We start from the raw sequence: 18,314 nt of genomic DNA on the forward strand, positions 1-18,314 counted from the left end.
AAGGTTGCTTCTGAAAGGCAGGTACATATTGGCATATACAGTGGTGCCAGCATAGTACAAACAAAATGGTAGCAGGAGACCTTTCTATCTAGTGTAAGCACTTTTGAAATACCAGAAAGAAACAAAAAGCAACATACGGGTCTACTGAGCCATAGACTTTATAATGATATTGATGGGACAAAATCCCCAGACACTGCGCCACACTTTCAAGTAGGGGGCTGTCCCACACTCAGGTTCAGTCGGTCGAAGTCGGTCACAGTTATTCTCAAACACATACAGCGGTCCAACGCCGGATTTAGGTAGAAAAAGTACAAAAGCTGTACCGCATACATACAGGAAGGATTTTTTTTCGAAGATTCAAGGTAATTATTATATTTTTCGTACCATGCATGCATTTTGAAATGTGAAAAAAATTAATGGGAGAAATTAACCGCTACGGCATTGGCATCATGATTAGCAATATTTACGTAAAATTACTCACTGCCCGGTTTTTTGCTCTTAACCAATAATCGTTCATATCTATAAAGAATTCAAGGATTTGAACATTTATTCACAAGAATTTTCAATGTAAAAAGCTCTTTGTTGTCATAAGGCCGCGCCAAAGTGGCTTAAAGACTAGCAGGTCATTTGACATATTTCTAAAATAAATGCTAACTGCGGTTTTTGTTTTTTAGCTTTTAACTAAGAATCGAGACTGTTTTATGTCCATATCTATAAAGAATTCAGGGATTTAAGCATTTATTCACAGGGATTTTCAATGTAATAAGCCCTTTGTGGTGATAATGAGGCGCCACAATTGCTTAAAGACTAGCAGCACATTCGACATATTTACGTAAAATAAATGCTAACTGCCTGTTTTTTTGCTTTTAACCAAGAATCGAGACTGTTTTGCGTCCTTATCTATAAAGAATTCAGGGATTTAAGTATTTATTCACAAGAATTTTCAATGTAAAAAGCTTTTTGTGTTGATATGGCGGCGCCACAGTGGGTTAAAGACTAGCAGCATATTCGACAAATTTACGTCAAAGAAATGCTAACTGCCCGGTTTTTTTTGCTTTTAACCATGACTCAAGACAGTTTTAGGTCAATATCTATAAAGAATTCAGGGATTTAAGCATTTATTCACAAGAATTTTCAACGTAAAAACCTCTTTGTCTGTGTTTCCACTCCGTCATGTTTGACGGAGATAGGCCCCCTATTAATCAGCCCCACGCTCTGTGTCCTGTCAATATATTATGAAGTCTATGACTGAGCAATGCAATTTTTGAACTTTTAAATTACCCTAACATGGATCAGCCACAAGACGGAGAGATGCAATAATAACACTTATACATAACTCCTTACAGATTATTACATCTGCGTCAGTGGGAAAATTGTTTGGTGCTAGTCTCTCTCGCAACAGTTTTTCAGGTGAGCTGATTCACATTCTCAACGCAATGTTACGTTGAGCGGGCAGACACCATAAATCCAACTAATGCACACGCGGGTTTATACTTACAGTATATGATGCTTTCACAAAATTTTCCTTGGTGAAAATCATTAGCGCAACATAAAGTGCATAACCATTTTGAACACTGTGGTCGCCACTGCTTTTACACCTGTTACCAACAGTGTACGCACCGCATGTGCAATCAATTTTGTACCTGGCACCAGAAAGCAGGCCCTTAGTGTTTGCCTACGTGTGCATAATGATACACATCAAGTATAGTATGCCGTTATCACAGTAACTCACCTGAGGAGCGGTCCCCACAGATGGCACAGATGTGTTTGGTAAGCGACAGCGCCGTGCCAGAGGGCTGAGCGGGCACTTTCATCACGCCGTTGAGGCCCAGCGGGGGCTTAATGTCCTCTGTGCTGCTGACCGAGTTCATCGGCGAGTTCAGCTGGAACATCAATATACACAAACACACAGAGCAACAGGTCACAAAGCAGTCCCGCTGAACAGAAAGCTGATATCAAGGCACACTTTTTACTTAACAAGTCTGTTGCATGGTTTAACTATATGGAAGAAACGGCAGTGGCTTAGAGTTTAAAACATTTGTGGGATTGGGAAGCAGCATCATACAAAAAGATTATATTAGCCTGCTTGACCACATATCAGCCACCCATTTAACAGTCCGTTCAACTGACCGACCGACTAACTATTCCACAAATGGAACTGTTGTATGTCATCTCAAAAAGCACTACTAGCTCTTACTGTAAATGTTTGACCATTGACTTCACCATTAGTTGACTAGACAGCTCCTACAGACATTGCGCCACGCCTTCTCTTAGGGGTCAGGCCAGGTATAGCGTCGTGCAGCTTTCACTGCTAAAAATTCAAACACATGATGCGTTCAAACGCTGGATTTAGGTGGAAAAGAACAAAGGTTTTAATGCGTACAAGCAGGCAGGAGTATCTCAAGAGTGATTTGGTCGAGGATTCAAAGTAATTATTATATAAAATAGCACCATGCATGCACTTTGAAATGTTGTGAAAAAAATGAATTGGAAAAATTAGCGTAACTTTAGCCTGAAATATTTACGTAAAATGAATGATAACTGCCTGTTTTATTTTTTTTTGCTTTTAACCAAGAATCTAGACTGTTTTACGTTCATATCTATAGAAATTCTGTGATTTACGCATTTATTTACAAGAACTTTCAACTGAAACAGCTCTTTGTTTTTTATTGCCGCAATGTTGTATCCATAAACAACAGCGTAACTTTAGCTTGAAATATTTACGTAAAATGAATGATAACTGCTCGGTTTTTTGCTTTTACCCAAGAATCTAGACTGTTTTATGTTTATATCTATAGACATTCTGGGATGTACGCATTTATATACAAGAATTTCAACTTAAAAAACTCTTTGTTTTGTGATGGGCGCCATGTTGTATCCATACACAATAGCATAACATTACATTCAAATGATCAGGTAATTTTCCGCCAACTGCGCGTTTTTGGCAGAAAAATAGTAATTTAGACATTTCTGCATCCATACAATTTTTTTTTTTTTTAAGTGTTTTATTTTATGTAACATTTCAATCTAAAAACGACGAGGGCCAGATAGCCTGCAAGACGAGCTGAGGCAATAGTAATATCGGAATTAAACCTAAATAAGGTGTGATTTTATATAGAAAAATGCAAATTTTGCTTTTGTTGAGTAAAATTAAGATGATTCTGCATGCTTTCCTCAAGTATTAAGTTTCTGATGTGAAAATTGAGTGATTTATAAGCTGTTGAAAACTAAATAAAAAAAAAAAAACAAAGTCGCGATTTCGGGCAAAAACGTATCTATGTTAAATGTTGCTAATGATCCTGAGAATATAGGTGATTACCTCTGCATTTGGTGATTTTTGTGCATCTAGTGTAAAAATTGACAATTTTATAACCATTTTAAGTTTTATTATACTTATATATAAAAAATAATCAAGATTTTATTAGGGAACGACTGAATTTTTTTTATGTTGCTGCTCATGGAGACTCATTAATGCCTAAAGGAGGTGCCTGTTTTGGTCTTAGGTCGCTAGCGGCTTTGCTTTTGAAAATATTTTAATTTTAAGTTTTTGAAAATAGGCTCCCTATGGATCGGCCTCGTTCCCCGTGTCCCGTCAACTGATAGTGAATTCTATAGTTTGACACACACACTGTACCATTACATGAGAAAGTAAAAAATCTGTTTTGGTGAGCCGTGGAAACTTGAATAACACTTTAAATGAGCTTTCTCCCTTAAACTTAAGATTAAAAAATACCTCTGAGGGTGACCCTTGTTTGCCTTTTGCTAAAAGTATGGCGAAAGGGAGGCTAATTATTTTAACTTGCTACATGCTGTTTCAAGGAAGATAAATGTTAAGGGAGCATAGGAATTCTCCTAAAACACTAAACACTCTAAGTGGAACCGAAACTACTGCAACCCACCATTAGCAACATTCCAGAAAAAAGAAAATAAAAACACCACTCCAACGACTAGAGTCAGCCAACACTTTAAAAAAGCATTATGGTGTGGGATGCAAGACTAAAGTATTGTGCATTTGGCTTGTATTGTCTTATGCTGTGATTTATATATATGTCAAATGTATGGTACACAATTTACAATGATCTTTTTCACTGGGGATGTTACAGTACTCTATGACTGCCAATAGCAGTCTGGCAGCCACATTCAGTCAGTTACACCTCCCTATTAGAGACCTTGTCAACAATGCAATGAGTCAGATTGACACACTTCTACCCAAGAAAGATGCTACAATTCTACTCTATGAATCCCTCTCTGTTTTCAGTCACCGGCTTTGATGCCTTCTGGAGGCAATATATGCATTTTTAATCAGGATATATTTTCTGAACAGGAACTTTCACTTCAAGGTCTGAATGCTGCATCTGTGTTTGAGCTAATTTTTGTAAGCAAATACTGTATTAGCCCTAATATAAGACAGCGTTTTTTGCATTGAAATAAGACTGAAAAAGAGGGTCGTCGTTTATTTACATTTAAAAAACCAGAAGCCATTTATTTACAGATGTGATTGCACTTTGGTTTAGTTTACATATTTAATTTTTCAGATATTAAGATTTGAATGTGGCAAAATAACATGCTTTTTCTCGTACAATCATTTGTTTCGGATATACTGTAATTATTTTCTGTATAAAAATTTGGTGTTCAAAAAGTCTATTTTTCAAACTTGAGTCTTGAAAAAGAGGGGGTCATCTTATAATCAGTCTTATATTCGGGCCAATATGGTAAATCATAAACACTGAAACAAGACCTGAAAAACTGCCCCACAGTGGCCGTTTTTGAGAAGCTTTCACCATATTACAGCTCGTTGCTGCAAAATGGAATACCTCGGGTGACAGGTTGGTGGCTCCTTTATTTGTTCGTAAACATTATGGTCGGTGGGGTTTAGCCTGAAGGCATATCAGGCGGCAGCCAGCTAGGTTTGTGTAGGATTTCTATAATGGAAGAGTTCGAAAAAGGTGGCTGAGTCTTAAAATATATTTAGGCACTCTCTCTGCGGGACTGAGACAGCTATTTTAAAAAACTGACACTTTCAGATGGAAGCACCCTGTCTGATCCAAACAACACCGGGGCGACCGAGGGTTGAGTGGCCAGACAGTTACATGTACCTTATCGAGACCCCATGTGTCCCCTGAGAAATGCTCAAAGGATATAAATCGCTAGATGCCTACAACTATGTTATAGACCGAGCCTTCGCCGCTGCTGCTCCCTCACTCTGGAACTCACTCCCAAAACCCATCAGGAACTCGGACTCATTACAAAACTTCAAATCACTCCTAAAAACCCACCTGTTCAAACTAGCTTTTCCCGCCTCTTAATTCTTAATTCTGTCTTTGTGTTATGTTATGTAAAGCGTCTTTGAGTGTCTAAAAAAGCGCTATATAAGTTTGAGGTATTATTATTATTATTATTATTATAAATTGTAATGTACAAACAATACAGTGCAATAATATTTGCAAAGCCAACTCCAAGGCAAGAAGAGTGCTATAAAGGGCACAAGGGTCATTGTCAATTGGGGGAAAAAAGATAACATTTTAACGGCAAAATACACTTGCATGGCTGGGATAGTTATTGCAAAAAATACATTTTTTAAGTGAATGAGATAATATATTTTATTTAAATAAAGACATTTGACTTGACATATGACATTTTACTTCATAAAGTGCAATACGGTTTATTTGGTTAAATAGCAACAATTGCTAAAAATTTCATTGATTTTACCTGATATGAAGTTTTCACTATAAACGTGAGCATTTTTGGTGATTGTATTGACATGACAGTATTTTCATCTTATTGCAATCAACTGCAATTATCTGCATTTTATCTGAGCATGTGTGCCTGCTGGTACCTATAAAAGTTTTTTTCCACTAGCCTTATTTGTCGTGTTTTGGCACCCAAACACACAACAAGAGGACATTTTACAGCTAAACCTTGGTACTTGTGTCCCACATTTTATCTTATGCCAGGCTATGGCAACAAGAAAAAGAAAAATACACTATGAGTCAAATATTTGGACACCCTATCTATGTATTGCTACTGAATGAGAAACTGTGATTCAGTATCATACAGTTAAACTACAGTCAATAAATTTGTCTCGAAATATGACGACATGCTCGAAATATGACCATTTATGACCGCGTTGCAAAGTTTTACCACAAGACGGACGCACAGCGGATTTTCTTGTGAGAGAAATCAAGATGGGTCTCAAGCAGGTTAGTGCAGGTGGTAAAAAAAAAAAGACGTTACGCTTACCATTTAAATTAAGAAGCAAATGATGGAAAAAATAAGCGTGGCGTGCACGTCAATAAACTGTCTCGACAATCCGGCCGTAATATGTCTACGATCTTGAAGATGACTATCATTATTACTAGTATTATTATTACTATTATAAAATCAGCAATGAAGTCACCAGCTTCATCAAGTTTTTAATGATTTATTTCAGAACTTGTGGAACACAACACGGATACTGTTCGCCATCGCCGATGGCAACAACAACAGAACATGGAAAGAGAAAGTCAAATCACTGCCGCACCTCTCTCACTCTCTCGAAAGTCACCTGGTGAGGTTAAGAGCAGCATGCAAAACACAACCGATTATTATTACAATTTGGATTTATAACTTATTTGTTTTGCTAGGTGTAATTGATATTTGTAATTGTACCTGCAGTAGTTATTAAGGATTTGGCATAGGTTTTTGGGCTGTGGAACAAATTCATTAAATTCTAATGTATTCTCATGGGGAAAATCCCACTCGACATTTGACCATTTTGACAGACAAACGAGGTCCTGGAACGAATTAAATTCATATGTAGAGGTACCACTGTACTATAAAACACACAAACAAGAAAAAACTACAAAAGACATACAAAATTATACACTAGTCCAGACATACACAGCATTTACTCCTGACATTTTTAATTCTTGCGAAAAGGCAGCACTCCCTTATACATTCTTGCTCAAAGCGATAATGTATTGTGGCCTCATAGATTTACATATTCCAAGCCAGCTGCTTTACAGTTTGATGAAATGAAAAATTCCAGAGGACTTCTGCAACTTTTTATAGTCTTTTCACCGAATTCAGCATGACATGTGTAGTATCATGGGAACTTGAGTTGGACCTAGACGAGAAAATCAAAAGTTCATGTGGTTTTCAATATTTGGCAAATTCAGTCGGTTGAAAAGTTGAAAGCCCCCCCAAGCCCCGACACTTAAAATACACTTGCTCACCCACAAGCGCATGCACACACACGCACATACTCATTCAAATATTCCAAATACAACACACCATCCATCCTTCCATCCATCAATCTCAGCCTGGAGACACATTCTCCCCAGCGTGTCCTGAGTCCTCCCTGTGGGATGTGCCTGGAACACCAGGAAGGCATCCAGCGGGCATCTGATTAGGATGCCCGAGCCACCTCATGTGGTTTCTCTTTCATTAATAATCTCAAAAGATAAAATCCGGCAATTTCAAAGAATATACTCTGATCTTGGATGGTGTTAGTGCCCTGTGACAACACTTGCTGCTATGCTTTTTTTTTTTTTTTTTTTTTGCTAGAGGGCTAAGCAGCAGCTAGCCAACATTTAATGAGAAAGGACAACCGCAACAATGTCAGAGTCCAAGTTACTTAATGTCTATTATGCGGCCAAAAAAAGGAACTGCGAAACATTGGGGCCGTTTGAAGGGTGATGCTCTGACTGAATCATCAGAAAAGACCCCATTTCAGATTTGCGCCCGCACAACCAGAGCTCGATTTCAATCTCTGTTTGAATGACAGAAAGGTACATCGAAGACGAAGATTCAAACAATCAGAAAAAAGCGACTGCGGCCAAAGTTCAACATGTCTGTGGATGGAGTAGAGGGAGGGAAGGCGGGACCTTAAAGTTGGAACGCAGTATTTGTGATGTAGCCAAGTTACGGAAGTACAAAACTGATCGCTTTTAGAGAAAGGGCCAAACAAAAAAATTACAGGACCATTTTCTTCATTTTATTTTGGCTTTTACAGGGTTCCTTATTGTCGACAATATATTATTATATTATAATATATTGTCGCCATATATTTTAATGCCGTTCCAATACATCGATTATTAAATGCATTGAGATTTGACACATGAAGATTCGATTACGATTCATAAATGTTAGAAAACGACTGTTTTCGAAAATAACTAGGGCTGTCAAATTTATCGTGTTAACAGGCGGTAATTAATTTTTTTAGTTAATCACATTAAAATATTTGACGTAATTAACGCATTCACGGAATGACCCGTTCACGCGTTGCCTCAGTTTACAATGACGCCATTTTAGCACATTGAGAGCGAAAAGGCAGAGAAATGCGAGTGGACACAGGCGTTCATTGGACCGCGCCTTTAATTGGCTTAAGGTTTGGCAGCTATTACTAACAGTCATGGTTGCTCAACTTCCCATCATGCATTTGGGCAGAGTCAGAGACGATCTTTTTCTGAACACACTTAATTAAACACAACGCAGAACATATTGTATACCATTTGCAGCCACTACTGACAGTCATGGTTGCCCAACTTTTCATCATGCATTTGTGGAGCTGGAGACGATCTTTTTCTTAACACATCTAATTGAACACAACGCAGAACATACTGTATACCATTTGCAGCCACCACTGACGGTTATGGTTGCCCAACTTCCCATCATGCATTTGGTCGGAGGATGAGTCGTTCTTTTTCTTAAGAGGCTGAATTGAACACAACGCAGAAAACATTGTATACCATTTGCAGCCACCACTGACAGTCATGGTTGCCCAACTTCCCATCATGCATTTGGGCGGAACAGTTAAGTCGCTACAGTATCATTTAGTGAAAGCACAACAAAAATAATATTCCTATCTCTAAATACGCTCAATACAAAGAGAACTGATATTCTCAATCAAAATAGCTATGCAAAATACAAATAAAACTTAATCAGACTTTACCTTGGCTTGATTTCTTAAGTAATTTAAAACTCGCCAGTGACACCTTGTGGTGTATTTCAATCTCTACCTTACGTTGTTTAAGACACTGTGGAGGAATGGCAAGGAGCCCACGGGCTATTAGTTTATTTTTTGATTGAAAATTTTACAAATGTTATTAAAACGAAAACATTGAGAGGGTTTTAATATAAAATTACTCTAACTTGTACTCAAATTTATCTTTTAAGAAACTACAAGTCTTTCTATCTGTGGATCCCTTTAACAAAGAATGTTAATAATGTTAATGCCATCTTGTAGATTTATTGTTATAATAAACAAATACAGTACTTATGTACCATATGTTGAATGTTTATGTCCGTCTTGTGTCTTATCTTTCCATTCCAACAATAATTTACAGAAAAATATGGCATATTTTAGAGATGGTTTGAATTGCGATTAATTACGATTAATTAATTTTTAAGCTGTGATTAACTCGATTAAAAATTTCAATAGTTTGACAACCCTAAAAATAACGTAATAACAGGAACACAGCCGCTGCCCGCGGAATGAAAGTAAAAGACATGTCTGCCAAGCAGACACCCAAATGAACGCACATGGCGATGATGGCGGCAACGGACGTTACTGAAAATGGAGATTTACTCCTCAGGATTAAAATTTAGCGTTTGGAAGCATTTTGGGTTTTATCAACATGAAAATGGAAAGGGCATTGACAAAAGTTACCCCATACTGTATGTAAGACATGTAAAACCAGGATTAAATACAGCGGGAACACGAGAAAACATGCAACAACACATCTACCGTTTCCACCCCTGTTTAGCGGAGAAGAATCCGCCTGTTGTTGCGCCTACTAATCAGTAAACAATAGAATAAGGACTATCAAAACTTCCCTGTAACTCTGAAAGGGCGAAACGAATCTCATCATCCATCTCAACCTTTATCGCTAAAGATTTACGCCCATATGCGGTCGTTAACAACCAAGGCTTTCAAGCTCTGGTGCGGACGCTGGAGCCCAGATACAAACTCCCGAAGCGGAAGTATTTTGCCTGTAAAGCTGTTCCCCAACTGTAAAACATGACTAAAACCAAAGTGCTGGAATAACTGAAGAAAGCATGCAGGACAGCTCCGACATGTGATGCGTGGACTTCAGCTGCTACAGAATCATATCTCATGGTAACGCCGCACTTTATGAGTGAGTTGAGCAACGACTGGACGCTGGTGAGTTACGCCCTCCAAATGAGGGTGATAGATGAGATAATAGTAATAATTGAGAAATAAGTACTTCCTTTGAAAAGGTTATTTACTTTCCTGTAAAAGGAAGCAGCTTAAGTGCAGCTTATTGTCATATGGGCATGTTTCCATCATTACTGTTGAATTATTCGGATATTTTAAATAAATAATGGACATAAATTTGTTTGGCTATTTTATTAATTAATACTGTATGATGCACAGATAATCGTGATAAGCGCCAATACCGTGATCATCGTTCAATAATGGAATCGTAGCACCCTGAATCGTAATTGAATCCAATCAAGCAGTGCCTTACATCAGTGCTTGTCAACCTTTTCTGAGTAACGGCACAGTTTTTACTTTGGAAAAAATCTCGCGGCACACTACACGACGGCTGTTTCGTTTGGAGATGATAAGCTATCTTGGCACCACTGAGCTTTTGGCTCATGTCGCATTCAAGAACTGCTCGGATTTCTAGCCATCAGCCACCTTGCTGTCCTCGACAATGTGTTGGAATAAAACACAGGGAGGATTGAAGGTCATCAAATATGGAGAAAATAGAAAGGACACTTTCGTGTATATCGACACTTGAAGAGTCTAATCAAACTAGGTACAGTGGACGTGCCGGGTTCCACATTGTCGCAGACAGCAAGGTGGCTGAAATCTGAGCAGTTTTTGAATGCAACACGAGCAATACCTCGCTCATCTGCATACGACCGAGAACTTCCTACCAACCCCTTCCATCTTACTTCAACTCTGCCCGACGATGGAAAAAAAAAATCTTGGATAATTTCTTGCGGCACACCTGACGATCTCTCACGGCACACTAATGTGCCGCGGCAAAAAGATGGCCTTAGATGGCAAACCCCAAATATATTTAGGTTAAATAGGGTGAAGAACCATAATATGGGGTCTTTAAACTACAAACAACATGGTACGACTGTCATGGGGCAATTATACGTAGCGTGAAAACAAGGATGTTTATAGTTGTGAAAGCTGATGCCAAACAACAAAGCATTTCTGATTGACTGTGAAGTTGCAACACAATTTACAAAGTAACTCCAATTCATTCATCTTCTGGACTGCATGCCCTCGCATGGGTTGCGGAGGTGGGAGCCTATCAGAGCTACCTACGAGCAGTTCAGATTTCAAATACTTTGTCACCAACACAACTGCATAAACTAGCTGTTTTGGCAGCAAGTGCCCACATGTCTGCATACTCAGAGATGTGCGTACGTGCACGCACACATGCATGCACACGCATACACCAACCGACACACACATGTGGCCTTACCTGACTTGAACGCTTGTGTCTAGTCTTTTGCCCTGCAGCACAGTACTAACAGAACTGTCTCCTCAGCTGGGTTGGTTTCTATCAAACCCTCCGCTACATGACAGAAAAGATCCTTCCATTCTCAATCTATTTTCAGAAAACTTGAAACTCAATCTTAACAGTGCTGCTCACTGCTGTGGGTTGGGCTGGCTGGGACCCTTTTCTCCCACTCTTCTATCCATGGTGATTGAGTCAAGTCTGGGGGATTAAAGAAGCTTGGGGCCGGTACTGGAAATAGAATACATGCTCCCTCAACATATACACGTGACCCCAGACAGAAACGTATGCCAGCTGTGTGTACGGTATTATCATTTTAGGAAATCCCTTGATGATCCTATCTTACATATTGTATGCACCCGTTTATTTTATTCTATTTTTTTTGCAGGGGGCGGAATGCTTGGTTTGAAACTTTTACAGACTTACCGAGATAAACAAATTAGAGGCATTTAATCTCAAGGCCTGGAAATGTAGGACATAGGACTCCCTGCAGTACAATGTGCAACATGAGAGGATGTAATACCCCAGATGAATAAGTTTCATGTGCGTGATGTGTTATGTAATAAGATGAGAACATTTGGCTGGTACATCCAGTATGCCGGCTCTCTAACAGAATGTATATTTGTCAGTTTAACATAAGAACAGATGTAAATTAGTAAACAAAGACAAAAAGAAAGAGAAAGGAAAGCTTTACAGAAAATGGGCCAGAAACTCTTTGGCAATCAAACAATCTATTATAAACTATTGCAAAAATGCAAATCTTACAAATCCTTAATTCATTTGAATTAATTTTAAATGAGAAGATTAGCACAAATATGTAGAGTTGATACTAAACTCACTAAAAGCAATCAACAATGAGGTTTCGAAAAATAATCGTGCAATTATAAGGCCTGAAACTGCCAATAATCTTAGCTAAACCATTCCATAAACAATTAGTATGCAATGGAAAGCACGTTGCTGAAGAAAAAGAGCCGTCCCTTGAGTGAGTGGTGGAGAAAAGGGAAGAAGAGTGGAGACAGTTGAGGCCTCTGCTTAAGATGGGCTTAGTTTGATTCAGAGCACAGTCTTTACTCAGAAAGACACTTCAAAAGCAAACATCAAATCCGAGCGTACCACTCTTCAATACGTAACTCTCTTGTGGAACTCCAGTTGCTTTCGAGTTCAAGGGCACCTTTTTTAACTTACAGAAAGTTATCTCCACAGTATTAGGGTACCACAATGATCTACAATGTTCTAGTAAAAACAGGAAAGTTTTCTTTCGATTTATGAAAAGTTCCACATCCAGACAATGTTGTTCAAAAGATCTCCACTCACACAGACCTGAAAAAACTCACATCGCTCTAATATTCAGCTCAGGATAATGGTTGACGTCACTGGTACACTGTAGTTTTTCCCAGCTGATTTTAGGTGAGAGGTGGGAAGGGCCTTAAACTGGTCTAAAGCAGGGGTCCCCAACTGCCAGGCCCCAGACCGGTACCGGTCTGTGGCGCATTTGGTACCAGGTCCCAAAAGTTAATTAATGACTGCATAATGGCCAAATTAACTTTGCTTGTGCCCCTTAACACACCAGTATCCCTGTCTACTCTAGATATAATACTACAGGATGGAATGTCGTCATTGAAATCCATTGATTGGACTGCTAGCAGTACATCTTGTTTTGTATATGGCGGAAAACAATAAGGTGACTTGAAGTTCCGCTCCGAGACCCCCAATTTGGCCAAATTTCAAAATTGTCCTATTTGTATGTGTGATACATCAATGGAAAGCTTAAAATCTCAATTTTCTGGGGGAAAAAAATTTGAACAGGAAGGCATTTAAAAAAAATAAATAAAATTTAAACAGCAAAACCCTAACTGTAGGCGAGAGCACACGAGAGCATAATTAAAGACGCCACGATTTTATGAAGATATTATCGCGTAAGTACCTTGTTTCCATCCAAAATGTCCATGTAGCATGTATCACCGAGTGTCAAGACACAGCTATGAATGGCCACACCCAGATTTTTTATTTTATTTTATGAGTGAAACATGATAATATAACAAGGGTCGCGATGCAGAAATCGCAGACATCAAGGAGTAGTTAGGAATATCTTTTTCATATACTGTGGTTACCCTTTTAAATGTTGTTTTTCAATTTTTCTTTGTTTGGATTGATTATTTATCATCTAACATATCGGGGAAAATGCAACAGTAACAAAAAAACAAAAAACAATTAAGCGATAGTTATGAGGTAGATATCCGTGACTTTTTTACAGACGCCAAATTTTTCATTGTGACGTCATTTGTTTAAAAGTTTAAAATATGCGAGTGAATAATTTTTTAAAGTCGTTTTATTTATTTATTTTTTTTAAACTAAATATTAGACATCAATTAATGATTCTAAGCTCATAATGACAGACATTTTGAAAAATAAATATAATTACTTACCTTCTGTTTTTGGCTAGGTTGAAACAAAAGTGGATGTGCGACGTCTGTAAATTGGGGTTTTCAGGGTAAAACGGACAAATTAAAAATAGTTCGGAGGCTTATTTCGCCATGAATCTGCTATGTTAGCATATAGCCATATTGTTCTATCAAACACAACAGTTGTTTTGGCTTAAAATACAGCAGTTTATTTGAAAGAGGTGTGCAAGAGCATATACTGCTTTTTCAGTCTTGTCTGCGTTTTCCGCCATTTCTATGTGCGCTTGTCCTCGATAATAATGTCTGACGTAGGGCGGGCGAATCACATTTGTTTCCGGAAATAATTAGCCCCCACACTAGAATGACTCAAAAACAGATGTCTTTGGACAGATTTTTTTATGGGGAAAAGGGCACCCGACGAGCCAGAAGATGAGCCTGCAACCTCGAAGAAAACAAAATCTACGCTACTTCCCAATCACGAACTGCGAAGGAGTGGATTCGGAAACCGAGTGATTCGAGCATGTCTGTGCAACAGGAGAATCAATTTGTAGAGATCACAAACGCGGCGACCTAAAACGTACATTTGAGACGACATCTCTACCGAGGTTCTAGATTAAAGTCATTCCGGAATATACTGACATTGCTAGGAGAGCATTGAAAACCGTGCTACAATTTCCAACATCGTATCTTTGTGAGCGGGCTTCTCTCACTCTCCCATCACACATTGATTGGACCATCTCGTCTCAACGAAACAAAGTCAGGCCTCCCACTGATTCAGCGGGTGAGTTATATTTTCCCTGCACTCAATATGACGGGGCTAAAAACAAATGTTATTTTATATTTGCTGTACTGTATTTTTCTGCCGCACATTGCGGGTGTTCTGACAAATTTTGCATGCGCGTAACGTAAAAAATGGCCGCGAATGCAGCGATTCCAAAGTAAACACTACAAACTTTCTTTAAAGAAAGGAATATTAACTTACGTTTGCCATGTTAGCTGCACACAACAACTGCACGCAGCTCTCTCACTTAACGATTTCGCAGTGTCGTTAAGCATTAATTTACGCCAATTTCGTGTTGCACATGTATGTTTATGATGTAAATAGTTTTTTTGCACCGTTGGATAACAATGAGAGTCCAACTGAATATAAAAGACGGCTTTTTCACTGCCACAAAAACTTTGGGAGCAAAATTTTATAAGGGTGCAAAATTTGACAGAACATCGGTCCGTGAAAAAGAAGACCCAAATCACACCGGTCCGTGGAGCAAAAAAGGTTGGGGACCCCAAGTTTTAGTAAAGGGCTCATATAACAGTAAAATTAAGTCATACTCTAGGCCAGGGTTCACTAAATCCGGACCTCGGTGCCACTTTTCCTGTCGTGTTTTCCACGTCTCTCTCCCCTAACACACCTGAATCAAATGATTATGTCGTCAGTAACCTCTCCAGAAGCCTGATAATGACCCTGATTATTTTGATTCATGTGTGTTGGAGGAGGGAGACATGGAAAACACGACAGGAAAAGTGGCACTGAGGTCCAGATTTAGTGAACCCTGCTCTAGGCACAAACAGTACCGTAATTTTCAGACTATGAACCGCTACTTTTTCCTTCATTTTGAATCCTGCGGCTAATAGTCCAGTGTGGCTTATTTGTTGATTTATTTGGGTTATAAGGTAACACCTTATTTGACAGCGGCGTCATAAGACTGCCATAAGACCGTCATAATTATGACATGAGACTATCATGGGCATTAATGAATGCTTATGAGAGATGTCATTATGTGTCATCTGGCAAATTATGTCACTAACTCCATTTATGTCCATCTCAGATCTTTTACATCCATTCAAACGTGAGATTATTTGCCGGATCACACAAAATGATATCCGTCATAAGCATTCCTTAATTTTCATGGCAATGTCATGTCATAATTATAATGGTCTTATGACAGTCTTATGGTGCCACTGTCAGATAAAGTCTTACCAAATACCATACCAAGTAGTGAATTAAAAAACTGGAACAGTAACTGAAGAAATAACTAGCACAGAACATGAATTTTGATTGTTATTTACTACTGTAGCACAGCAATGCATGCTAGGATGCATGGCGGGCGACAGCAGTATTGACAGCAGAGGTTGACTGTCTCCCCCAAGTCAGCAGTGATGGCCAAATGAAGCTTTTTGAGGCAGCGAAGCCTTGAACCAATCGGCTGCCAAGCTTCATGGTGGTTCATTTGGTCTTATGACAGACAGACTTATGACGCCTATGTCAAATAAAGTGTTACCGGGTAATATCTTTTGGTGTAAATATCCCATAATACAACGAGGACAGCTGTGTCTTATCTATGAACAAATGCTGATATCGTGTTAAATTTATTGGGTGGCGGCTTATAGTCAGGTGCACCTTACAGTGGGTCAAATAAGTATTTAGTCAATCACTAATTGTGCAAGTTGTCCCACTTGAAAATATTAGAGAGGCCTGTAATTGTCAACATGGGTAAACCTCAACCATGAGAGACAGAATGTGGAAAAAAAACGGAAAATCACATTGTTTGATTTTTAAAGAATTTATTTGCAAATCATGGTGGAAAATAAGTATTTGGTCAATACCAAAAGTTCATCTGAATACTTTGTTATGTACACTTTGTTGGCAATGACGGTGGCCAAACGTTTTCTGTAACTCTTCACAAGCTTTTCACACACTGCTGCTGGTATTTTGGCCCATTCCTCCATGCAGATCTCCTCTAGAGCAGTGATGTTTTGGGGCTGTCGTGGGGCAACACAGACTTTCAACCCCCTCCACAGATTTTCTATGGGGTTGAGATCTGGAGACTGGCTAGGCCACTCCAGGACCTTGAAATACTTCTTACTAAGCCACTCCTTAGTTGCCCTGGCTGTGTGTTTGGGATCATTGTCATGCTGAAAGACCCAGTCAGGTCTCATCTTCAATGCCCTTGCTGATGGAAGGAGACTTCCATTCAAAATCTCTCGATACATGGCCCCATTCATTCTTTCCTTTACACAGATCTGTCGTCCTGGTCCCTTTGCAGATAAACAGCCCCAAAGCTTGATGTGTCCACCCCCATGCTTCACAGTGGGTATGGTGTTCCTCGGATGCAATTCAGTATTCTTTCTCCTCCAAACACGAGAACCTGTGTTTCTACCAAAAAAGTTCTATTTTGGTTTCATCTGACTATAAAACATTCTCCTAGTCCTCTTCTGGATCATCCAAATGCTCTCTAGCGAACCGCAGACAGGCCTGGACGTGTACTTTCTTCAGCAGGGGGACACGTATGGCAGTGCAGGATTTGAGTCCCTGGCGGCGCATTGTGTTACTGATAGTAGCCTTTGTTACTGTGGTCCCAGCTCTCTGTAGGTCATTCATTACGTCCCCCCTTGTGGTTCTGGGATTTTTGCTCACCGTTCTTGTTATCGTTTTGACGCCACTGGGTGAGATCTTGCATGGAGCCCCAGATCGAGGGAGATTATCAGTGGTCTTGTATGTCTTCCATTTTCTAATAATTGCTCCCACAGTTGATTTCTTTACACCAAGCGTTTTACCTATTGCAGATTCAGTCTTCCCAGCCTGGTGCAGGTCTATAATTTTGACTCTGGTGTCCTTCGACAGCTCTTTGGTCTTGGCCATAGTGGAGTTTGGAGTGTGACTGACTGAGCTTGTGGACAGGTGTCTTTTATACCGCTAATGAGTTAAAACAGGTGCCATTAATACAGGTAACGAGTGGAGCCTCATTCGACCTCGTTAGAAGAAGTTACACCTCTTTGACACCCAGAAATCTTGCTTGTTTGTAGGTGACCAAATACTTATTTTCCCCTCTAATTTGGAAATAAATTCTTTAAAAATCTAACAATGTGATTTTCAGTTTTTTTTCCACATTCTGTCACTCATGGTTGAGGTTTACCTATGTTGACAATTACAGGCCTCTCTAATCTTTTCAAGTAGGAGAACTTGTACAAATGGTGTTGACTAAATACTTATTTGCCCCACTGAATCGTCAGAAAAATACGGTAATTGTATTTTATTTTATTTTATTATTTTTTTTAAGTTAAACATAGGACATTATTTTTCAGATTTTAAGCCACTACTATTTTCTCTCCCTTTGAACCTTGGGGCAATAATAACGAAGCAGCTAATTAATGATTTTTTTTCTTTTACGGACAAATGGTGGATTACTTGAATCTTTAATATAAATGTATTGTCCATTGTCAAGATTATGCACTGGGAGTACTAGAAGTCGGACCGAAAGTAAATTAAAGCAGCTGGATCAATATCTCAAACAAACTAAAAAAGGCACATAACAGCTCCGAGTGAGCTTGTATACTTGGAGTACAGACACCTAAACAAGCTAGAAAGGCACACAACCGCTCCAAGTGCAGACACAAAGTGTTTGATGACTTTCTTTAATTGGTGTGA

The 18,314-nt window shown here is 38.9% G+C and overlaps 1 protein-coding gene across 5 annotated transcripts in view; it reads right to left on the reverse strand.

Moving 5' to 3' along the window:
• rxraa (retinoid X receptor, alpha a) overlaps positions 1–18,314 on the reverse strand; it is a 178,804-nt gene that overhangs the window by 62,749 nt on the left and 97,741 nt on the right. For 3 of the 5 annotated variants that reach the window (XM_057818139.1, XM_057818141.1, XM_057818143.1), the window contains exon 4: positions 1,733–1,892. In XM_057818139.1, the coding sequence (XP_057674122.1) occupies positions 1,733–1,892 (160 nt within the window). The remainder of the gene's footprint in view (positions 1–1,732; positions 1,893–18,314) is intronic. The other 2 variants (XM_057818142.1, XM_057818140.1) reach the window with 1 other exon arrangement.

The sequence above is a fragment of the Corythoichthys intestinalis genome, chromosome 17, assembly GCF_030265065.1.
Source record: "Corythoichthys intestinalis isolate RoL2023-P3 chromosome 17, ASM3026506v1, whole genome shotgun sequence".
Taxonomy (NCBI): Eukaryota; Metazoa; Chordata; class Actinopteri; order Syngnathiformes; family Syngnathidae; genus Corythoichthys; species Corythoichthys intestinalis.